The 11,075-nt window shown below is 36.2% G+C and overlaps 1 protein-coding gene across 1 annotated transcript in view; it reads left to right on the top strand.

Moving 5' to 3' along the window:
- Positions 1 to 4,437: 4,437 nt before the first annotated feature.
- LOC135694617 (uncharacterized) overlaps positions 4,438 to 11,075 on the top strand; it is a 45,842-nt gene continuing 39,204 nt past the window's right edge. Inside the window, exons 1-5 of the mRNA XM_065213436.2 lie at positions 4,438 to 5,000; positions 5,665 to 5,786; positions 8,476 to 8,521; positions 9,899 to 10,257; positions 10,678 to 10,813. Coding sequence (XP_065069508.2) covers positions 5,715 to 5,786; positions 8,476 to 8,521; positions 9,899 to 10,257; positions 10,678 to 10,813 — 613 coding nt within the window. The 5' untranslated portion in view covers positions 4,438 to 5,000; positions 5,665 to 5,714. The remainder of the gene's footprint in view (positions 5,001 to 5,664; positions 5,787 to 8,475; positions 8,522 to 9,898; positions 10,258 to 10,677; positions 10,814 to 11,075) is intronic.

Below are 11,075 nucleotides of genomic sequence, written 5' to 3'. Positions count from 1 at the left end.
TCCCTACCCATTTGGGTATATTGATCTGGTGTAAGTGGTTCGAGAACTTTTTTCGCTACTCTGTTTGATTCTGCAGTAGCAAAGCCTACACTTTAGATTATAAAGTTCTGACACTGTGATGACGTTGCATAAACCTCTAATTTCTTATTCTGAATCCCATTACCCGACAAAGAGTGGTGAATCCCGCTAAATGTGCAAAAACCGTAAGAGGGTTACTAATTAGCTGAGATATGGTCACGTGTACACAACACAGGTCCTTTTTCCATCAACCCTTTCTAAGTTTGTCACTATTCATAACTTTATGAAATGAGCCAAAATGACTGTAACCCGTTAGCAAACATCAAATATCACCCGACTTTTGACATATTTAACTGATTTTGCAAATTAGAAGCATTCATAGCGTTCTTTTAGGGCATGTGGTCAAAATTCAAACTTCCAAGTATAGATTTTTACGTCACACTTTAGACAATCTTAAAATTAATCAATCTCGTACATGGATGTGTCAAGAACCTTAGTGTTCTTTAGCCTTATATATGGCGTCCACATTAGTTGTGTACGAAAAAGACATCTGGTACGTAGTTTCAGGAAGAAAGAACAGTTAGTTAGCTAGTTAGTTAGTTAGTTAGCTAGTTAGTTTGTTAGTTAGCTAGTTAGTTTGTTAGCTAGTTAATTAGCCTGTATGTATACCTGATGATTGTTTACACAGGAAACTCAAGAGTTGTGTCACAATAGCCTGATTATTTCAGTCTATCTATATATATATGTATAGGTTGTTCTTTCTTTCTTAGTTTGCCTTTCTATTATACGATTGTTTTAGTCTTATTCTGTACCCCCAGGCTAGCCAGTTACAAACTACCTATGTATTAGAGAGGTCTGAAATAGCGAGAAACTTTTGCGGTATTAATCATATAGTAGTATTTAGGGAACACCGCAACGCGAAGAGAATAAACAACAACAAACACACAATCAGTGATGGCTAATATTTCGCTCCGGCATACGGGACTTCATCAAGCAAAAGTAAAAATAATCATATAAATCATATATTTGTGATGTTTTGGGATATTGATAATTCAGGTTTATTCAAATATGGGATGGGAAACTTTGTACAACTATAACTGCTCATCCCTTGATTTCTTTCAATGGATGTTATGGCAACGTTTTTCCCTTTATCTTCAACAGTCTTCCACCTGCACTACGGTATTACATTTTACCAAGTAAACTTATCTTTAGTGCTCTCTTCTTCTCTATTCTAGACATTATGATAGCCTGAGCTAAATATATTACAGGGAGATTCATGTTATGTTCATGTGAAATCACTGACTGAGTTAAAATGGGAGTTAAAATACTCTACTTTATCATTAAGTACTTTTATTTGTTTTATTTGATTCCTATTCAAGACACTTCGACGAGGTCATCTATATATTGTGAATATAGGCCGCAGAATTTCATTATTCAACATTGTCTGTTGGTAGGGTACCTCGTGATTTCTTCGTCTATATAATGACTACACTGGTCTGCAATGGCTCGCTAAGCGTTAATGATTTGAAGATTTCTTGTTGGCATTGAATCCCAAGATCCAGGCCCTCTATAGGTAAAGTTGCGCCTTGTGTCCTCTCTTTTCTCAATTTTCACGGATTTCTTTTCTCAATTTTCATTTTTCTCTGCCACTATTTTCTATAATCATTTGAGTGCAAGAAAATAGTTGGGTATGTTATGTGGACGAAATATTCAAGTTGGTTTTGAAAGGATCAAACGTCTGATTGATATGATGGGCTTCTATTAAATTTCCACGGTGCAGAGATGTGATAGCAATGTCATAACTAATGGTTAATGCTGGTGATCCAAAACGCCGTGTCTGCAGCAAAACTTGCATCGGAAGTGCCACAATGGAGAATAAGGCAGTAAGATCCGAAAAGTCTTGTAAGATCTGCAAGCAGGTGGTGAGTTATGTTTCTATGGGAATTAAGATCTTCAACCAAACCGAAAAGGAAATCAATTGACTCAGTTAATCTGTTCTGTACAACGTTTTCTAGTAAGGATACACAAGTCAAAGAGGCAAAGGTCTATTCAGAGTGATAAAACGCCCCGTTTTATTTCTGAAGACAAGCATGTAAAACAATAAGACATTAATATCTGTTCTATCATGTTATTTTCACAAATTGCAATGCAAAGTAGCCGTTGTTGTTGTTGAGAGTTGGAACTTTGCAATGTTAGAAATTAGGCCGTACTTAATGTTCTGTTGTTGTAGATTAGCTTCATCTTATTTATCCTTCCATTTGGGCCCCCTTGCATTAACACCGTGTAATATGAATCAAGACAGTTATATTTTATTGATATCGGGATATATCGATATAAAATAGATTCTAACAACAGGTATAGGCTGGAAATAGTACTTTAAGCAAACACTCATATCAATCTTCTTCCTCACTTTTGCATTTAATCTAAGTTCGTATTTTTCTAGCAATGTATGGCAATTTATCCAAATTAAAGTTGTCAGTTTTTCATTCTACTAGTGCCATAAAATGGTGGAGTATGTCGACAAAACATCCCAGATGATATTGAAAGGAATGGGTGTCGGCCAGATATGTGTCCAATCAGGCTTCTGTAATTTCATCTTTTTTTATCTTAATAAAAACAAATACAAATAAACTCAAGTTGATCCTTGTTGAGATGGAGGCAAAAAACATAACGCTATCGAGTTGCCTCCACACCCAACATTATAAATATTCCAAAACTTTGCATAATACACTTTAAATACACTAAAAATACACAATACAGAAAAACACAGCACAATACAACACAATACAATACAATACAAGATGCAACTTTGTAAAGGGCATCGTGTTAGTTCAGGACCACAGGATTCAATCTACCAGATATAGCAAAGAACGACTAAAGAGAATTCATTGAAATCGTTTAGTTTGCTTGGCGTATTCAGCGGTGCATTTCAGTATAAATTCATTTGCTTTCTCGTTGTAAGCCTTACTTCCATAAAGAAGTAGATCACATAAATGGTCGTCGGCAAGTTGAGTAATATGATTGCCAATTATGTCAGATATTTTATCAAGCAGGTTCATCCAAGCAGGCTTCTGTAATCAGATAAAGAGTGTGCTGCTATTCGAGTCACGGCTTACCTGCTTGCAAAAGTCACACGGAAACCTGAGGGCTACAATAAATTTCCCTCGGTTGATAATTTCACTAGCATTGCAGGGCAAATAGCGAAAATGTTTGGCTAAAGTTTGGTGAAGATTGAAGCTTTTGACTGTAATGTCTTTTAAAAGTTAAAGCTTTTTAGAACTGTTTCTACTTTTGCATCTATATGGTATGTTTTTATTCATGTTGACTCCGTGTTTAATTGCAGTATTACTGCCATTTTTGTGTTATATCATTTTATGCTTTGATAATAGTTTCAATATTATAGATTTTTGCTCTTATTATTTGCTTGTCTGAACAGCTAAGGCCGCCGCAAGCTTTTGTGCTCAAGTGGGGTGCCAAGGTTTTATTTTCAGCAAAAGTGAGTCAATTATCCTTTAACTGACGAAGAAGCACTAGAGGCCTAAACGCTCCAAGTTTCTTAATTGATTCTTTTGAAGGGGTATCATACTTCCATATGCGCATGTGCCTAATCTGTAGATTTCATCTGAGTCAGATCCCGTGTAAATACAAGATGGCTTTATTGCACTGCGCTGGGCAACCGCAAGGTGCTTTTATTTCGTATCCCATCTCTATAAACATGTGAAGATTCATTCCTATGTCAACCTGGCCTGATCAATTCAATAATCGTGTAGCAAAACATATTCAGGCTTTACTGTGGCCAACGTTTTGATACATTCGCAGTTACAATCGAATATTTAGAATTGCAAAATACAGAAGAACATTATCAGTGAAGCTGGGATACAACACTCTATTGTTGATTGATAGATTGCTTTTTAGATAATGATTAAAGTTTTTAAAAATTTCAAGACAGATATTAGACGAGTTGTTTTTGATAAATTTCAAACATCACTTATTTTACATCCACTAGTTTAATCTTTTAAGCCTTATTCTTAGTTCTCAAGACGCTGATAAAAAATGACAGAAAGTAAGGACAGTTTTCAGTGTCTCAGAATAATTTCAGTACTCATAGTTAGCTCCATAGTCATCTAATAAAGTAGCCAGTCGTATCGGTAGGTTCTTTAACTACCTTTGTTTAGAAGATAATGGGACTGCTGTGTTTATTTGCTCTGAACTTTATATTTTAAAAACGATGTTTAAGCTCAACAGAATGTTCCTAGATATTTTTGCTACACATAATAGACTTTAAAAACAAACTTTTTCGTGAACTACCAGAATGAAGCTACTTTATATCTGACTATCTGATACGTCTTTTTGAAAGTAAAATACAAATTCCTGTCTCTGCAATTAGATTACAGATTTCATAGTGAATAGAAGGTTTTGGGGATACGGTTGAGGGGGATGGTCGATGCTCATCCGTAGATGTGGTCGTGGACATGCGTGACTATGGCTGAACGAATTTTGCAAAGCTTATCTTTTCTGTCATTAGTAACCTAATGGCATCCAATCTCACCCACTAGTGTTTGCCGTTTTAATCAGTTGAACCTGCTTGAACAATAGTGTACAAGTTAATTGATTTAATTGAAATAATCAGTCCATGTACGCATTCAATTTTACAACATTATACTTAATAGTCCCGTCATCAATCATTGACAAATTTCTATTCAAGCTTAAGTTTCTTGTTTTTTCGTAAATCAGTGCTATTGCATGTCATTAAGCCGCTATTCCTTACCGAAATATGAACACCCGTTGAATACTTTTCGTTGCATGAAAGTAGCCGACGGTGAAGTGCTTTCAAACAAATCTGTGTTTCAAAAAGAGTTCGGTATATTTAAATCTTTTCGTCAACCAGCGTCCACCTTGCCGCAGTTGCAATGCTCGAAGTGGCACGTCGATGCCTAATACCACTGCAGCCAACATTTTGAAGGTAATAAGACGGCTCCAAGGTAAGATATCGGGTTTCTAATGTCTTCAGCATTGGCATCAAGTAAACTGAGATGCCTTCATGGCAACTCTATTCAGAAGCAATAGCTTTGCTAAGAATTGTTGAGGAGAAAATACTTTGTTGAAGAGCAATTACTTTGTCGAGAAGCAATTACTTGGTTCAGAAGCAATCATTTCAGCACAAATGACTTTATACTTGAAGCATTTTTGTGATTGGTTCAGTACAAAAATGTTCTATGTTGATGACACGATAGAACTTTCTGCAAAGAACTTTCTGCTACTTTCGGGAAGAGATCTTCATTTAGATTTCAAAAGCATTTAGAACTAAGAAGCATTAATGTAGGGGATGGGAATCATTCAGCACTGACTGTATGTTTAACCCTTGATAAAGTTATAGGGTAATGAAGGTTCTTTCACGTGGCTTGTATGATACTTGCTCAATCTTTCATATGACTTGAATAATACATTGACCAAGGATGAAGTAAAATGAGAGCAGAGGTGATTTTGAAATGAAGTTTACAATGGAATAACAAACTAATTATGTCGAGTCTTGAAAGTAATATTGTAGGCAACAGATATCTTAATAAGTAATATATTAATAAGTAAGAAGGTCTTTTTTCGTGTATCACCGTCAAATTTTTTTATCTACAATTTTTTTGTTCTAAGGTCTCTAATTCGGAAATTTGCTATCACGGAGCTGAAATACGGAAACAAAAATGTTGCAAAACAGTATGGAATTTGGCTCTCTTGCGCTTTTCCTTTATACGCTGGCAATGTTTTTAACCGAGGTTTGTATTCAGTTTTAATTTCATACATTTTCTTAATTTAATATAACCAATTATGCAAGGCGATGTTTAGAGGAAACTTGCATTGGAACCTGAACAAATAAAAATCTTCGATTACGGAGAGTCACCATGCATCAAAATGGAAAATATAATATGTAAAACCGTGACTATATAGCCTTGTGTATACGACATAGTACGCTTGAAAAAACCATTAAAGGCTTTTCTAAGAATGATTTGCCAAAAGATACACGTGGAAATAGTCCGAAGAAGTTTATGAGGATTGGATGTCATTGGGTGCTTGTACATTTTAAAGAGATTGCCACGCTTGAATAATTCATACCACCAAGGCTAGAAATAAAGGAAGAAGGGCTTTACTTCATTTTTATATAGTACATATCTCTCTTCTTCTTACGGAACACTTCCCTTCCAACTCTTCCCGTGAAAAGTTGCTTGTTGATCGCATTAAGCGTGAAACCAAAGGGGAGTCACTCAAGCTTTCTATATACAGTGAGGTCCATCCGCAATTAATTAAAGTTTACCCAAAAGTATCAAAAACAAATTAAACAGACCCAAAATTATTAGCCAAAAAGTGTTGATAAGACCCAAAAATATCAAAATGCAAAATCTTGTTGTTGAGCTCGTAAGATACCACTTGTCCTAGTAATTTAGACTGTTTCCTCTAATAATCAGTTTACACAAATCTGTGCTTTTATTCCTGTCTTTGATATTGTTATGTAGTTAAATCCATAAGTATCAAAAAGTATATTGTTAAATCAGGCACACATATTTATGTATGAAATTCATCTTTACTGTTGTCATTCTCAACAACTTCATATTATGCTGTGTATTTGAACGGAACAGAATTGCCCAATGCCTAACTCTTTTCCCAATACACCGATTCCTGTAAAACCAGATTCAAGCGACAGGTTCTGCGTGAATTAATAGTTATGGTACAAGTCAATAGATATGGTACAAGTCAATAGATATGGTACAAGTCAATGAGTCTCAAAGAACTATGGAGTTCAACTAAATTCACTATTCTCAATCGTAAAAAGTATCCTGCTGCGATGACCTGTTAGTAAAAGAGGAAATTCAGTTGCTTTGAGCAAGTCCTCCACGACCTCCTCAAAGTCCTTCCCACCCAGGGACGCCTGCACAAGATGAAGGCAGGAAAGGGAGTGTTGGTGCTGAGGGCAACATAATAAAATATTATTGGACACGTGCCCCCCATAAAGCTGGACTTTTTTACCACCAAAGATTCTAAACATAGAGAAAAAGTTGACGAAAATAAATTGGTAGTAAATGGCCTTGTTACTATTTACAATGTTTGGTTTTATAAAAATTATGGCTCTTACAAATTGGCTGGTTGTAAATATTGATATTGCCCGTTTTAATACCAATTTATCCTCTTTATGGTCCTTAAGTACCTCTAAGAGAACAAGACTTTTCCATTTTTATCTCTGCCGCTCTCCTTTTGTGGCCTACTTTGTCACAGACAAGCTTTTCAATCTTTGCCTTTTTATGCTGGTGTAATCATATTTTTGAAATTTTCTGATGGGAATTAACGTAACGAGAGTGCTGTCTAGGACAGGCACATAGCTATGTCTCTTTGGTTACAATGACTACTGACCTTCAGACTTTGTCGATGTTTTCTTATCGCTGTGTTGATGGTGTTTGACTCTAAAGATAGATATTTCATGTCAAATATTCCTGGCACTCGGGCTATTGGCATACTATTTTAACCTTTTCTGCATCTCTACATTGCATCCTAGCATTACCAGCAGACACCAAAGCGCTTGCGATTTTATTAAATTTGACGCTGTCAAGCAAATAAGATCTTGCAGAAGTGTATACCCCGTTTACACGGGATCGTTCCCAAACTGGTACGGATCAGCCTTTCATTTACACGGGAACGCTCGGAATCGATTCGCTACCGTAATAATTTGGGTCCGCTTTGGAGAGCATTCCAAGTATAGGAAACGAGGCTAATGTGCTATACAATTTGAGGTTCTTTGAGCAAGGTGTTTTCTTTTTCAGATTTTGTGCCCCTTCTTCGTCCACAAAAAACAAGATTGACGAAGTTTTCTATTTGTTCACGATTTTATCGTTAGATTAAGCGAACAGACTCCAACTTTTGAGAATGATTTGCTTTATACCCCAGTGTTATCTCCAGAAGTAAGGCCTGGGGGATACTCCTACAAGGCCTGACAGTGGGGTCCAGTTAATTTGAGGGACTAGCTTTGATAATAATTTCAAGTAGTTGCTACCTCTTAGCAGGTATTTTAAATCAGATGCTTGGTTAAGCTCGTGATTTCTGAGAGCAAATGAGCAAGAACTTATCTTTCCCGAATCAACACGAGTCAATGGCGAAGAAATTTGTCATAGCAGGACTAGGCGGGCACAAAGAAATAGATGCAACCAAAAACATAATTTCCATCCTTATGTTACCACTTGAGGGTTATTATAATAACGAAATCGATCGGTCCAATTTTTTTTGTGTAAACAGGGCCATGAAAGGTGTTTGTTTTTCAAGTAGTCTTTTTGTCTCATTCCTCTCCCATTCAAGCCCCTTAAGTATCTTTTTGCTAGCATAAGGCCAATTTTAATATGATTAAAAAGAGCAGATCTTGCAAACTGCCAATTCATGCTTTTATATTCAACTTTCTCTATCTATCTTCCAATCTTTTTATAGGTAACCCCATCTCACTGTGACAATGTATTGTATGATCCAGTATCAGGTAAGCCATATTCATATTGCTTAGGGTTGTCAATTAGGACAAATAAACTGTCAGCAAATTGCAAATAAGTCTTGGGCTATTGTGAAGGCTACAACAAAAACTCCATTCGGGTCCAGGGCACAGCACATGGTATAAAAATGCACACTTCTCTCATTATTTGGCATACAAGTTCAAGGAGAGAGTTCGTAACTCGAGGCAGGGGGGGGGGTGTACTCTGCCTCTATTAACAATGACTATTCAGTTCTCTAGATCTTCACAATGATCTCACAGCTCATTGTTATCTGATAATAACCTCTACAAGTAATATATTTAATTATGATAATTATAATAAATTATGATTTGACCGATTAGTTCGATTGGTCGGTTTTAACACATAAGATTATGAATAAACTCAGCCACGAAAGCCTTTGGGATAAATTTGAGCTAAGATCAGCGCACTCAAGATATGCAACGAGAAACTGCCACGAACTTCAGATCCCAAGACGAAATCAGGATTGCCAGATGGAATTTCCAAAGAAGGCCAGAAGGGTGACACACTTAGGCTAAAATGCACATAAAAAGGCCAAATTAAAAAATTCCCCAAAAAATACACAGCGCAAAGTTAAGTTTATATTTCGATGCATAGGCCCTTTAGATAATTTCCAAGCTTGAGCTTGAGCAAGAAGTTGAAAAACTTTCTCCTTCAAAAAATGTCTTTGCTAATCGTTAGGTTAGCTGATGATATTTGACATTTGAGTTTACACCATGCGGTTTTTTCTTTCAATTCATAATTTGTTGGTTACTTAGACTATTAAAGTTTATATCAAACAAATGAATGACCTCAGTTGCTTAAAAAGGCAAAAAGACCAAATTTAGATAGTAGGCTAAAAACAAACTTTCCAGACAATTTAACTCTGAAAAGGCCAAAATTGGAAAATGTGGCCTGAAAAGGCCAATCTTGCAACCCTGGACGAAATACAAAACATGCAAAAAGGGCTTTAAATACGCGGCTCTAAAAATATGAAACGACACGCCTGTTAATATACGAGGGGCTTATACTCTTAGGTGCTTTAAAAAAAACTGAAAGCAAACCTACTTGCTAGCCAAATACATTAACGTCAAAACACGACCCCCTGAAAGAACAGCAACATTGAAAATTTACTCAAATCTTGCCTTTGATTTTTACATTTGTTTATTCGTTAGATTGTATATATCAATTAAATGCTGAAAGGTTTACTTTCGCGTAGAGGTATTTATTCATTTGTTTCACAATTAATTAGGTTCTCAGGCAGCACATTTAGCCCACTCTACTTCTCTGATTTAACTTATTTGCAATGGCCTGTGCACTGGCCTAACTATACAGCAAACTAATTAGCCAACACCTCTGATTTCTTTTAGATTGTTCAAGTCATGCCCTGCGAATTGGTTATTACCCAAGTCCAAACTGTGGGAGGCTACATTCGTTGACGGACTCTGATGGGCAACCAAATGCTGATTTTGCAAGACTCAATGACCCAGCAAGTTATGATGGTAGTTCTGGGACCCAGTACCATGAGTACGCGGCTGGGAGCTACTTGTCAATCAAGCTATTTAAGCAAGCTGTGGTGCATGGGGTTGCGATTCAGGGCAGTCCAAACGAGCTTCGATATTACTTGAAGAGTTTTCAGATCTCATACAAAACAACTATTGCCAACTTAAACGTCAGCCAACCCTCTGTGACGTCAATAGAATTTTACAAAGAAAGTGGGGTTATAAAAGTAAGTAACATGGAAATAGTAATGTTTCAAGGAAAATCTGAAGAAAATTTTATTGACAGTGTTTGAAAAAATGAGACAGCTTTTATTTCTAACGACCTGCTTATCAAATTTTGCAATTTCTAAGAAAAAAGTATCTTAAAGAAATGTACCATTTACAGGTTTCTAGACAGGAAAATATATTTGCTATGAATCAACGATGGACACTATATGACAAGGCACCAAGCAATGTCTGTCTTTGATCTCTGCAATCTTTTACTTATGTAACGTCTCTTTACATAAGTAGTAGCGAGAAAGAAAAGGAAGAAAAAATTGTACAGAATTTTTTTTGGAAAGGGAATAGAAATGAAAATCTGAAAATGTGGTAGCACTGAGTGATTGTTTCAATTTTAACTATCATGCAAAAACTTTCTTTCATTCTAGCAATTCACTGGCGAAATGAGGAGTGTCACGAAGTTTGTCTTTGCAAATCCATTTTATGCCGAGGAGATCCGAATCCATCCTCTTGTTGCACATGGAAACAGGGTCTTTAGGGCAGAACTCTACGGCTGCTATCTCGGTAAGATTCTTTTTATTATTTAAAATGAATATCTATATGAATCAGTATCTAATGTTGATTCGAGTTATCCTTCCTAGATTTTTCCACTTGGTCTATCCAGCATATCCACGCTATCTCACTTCCATGGGACAAGTATTCTTAACAACCCTGTTTACAAGCCAAGTGAAACCTTCCCCGGTGAAATATTTTCTGGCTTGGGAGTCCCCTTCAAATGAAAAATCAAATGACCAGGGTATTTTCCCATTCCCCCACGTTCCATGAA

Source organism: Rhopilema esculentum, chromosome 8, assembly GCF_057945365.1.
Source record: "Rhopilema esculentum isolate cy_ngs chromosome 8, ASM5794536v1, whole genome shotgun sequence".
Classification (NCBI taxonomy): domain Eukaryota; kingdom Metazoa; phylum Cnidaria; class Scyphozoa; order Rhizostomeae; family Rhizostomatidae; genus Rhopilema; species Rhopilema esculentum.
This window is presented reverse-complemented; position numbering and strand designations above follow the sequence as displayed.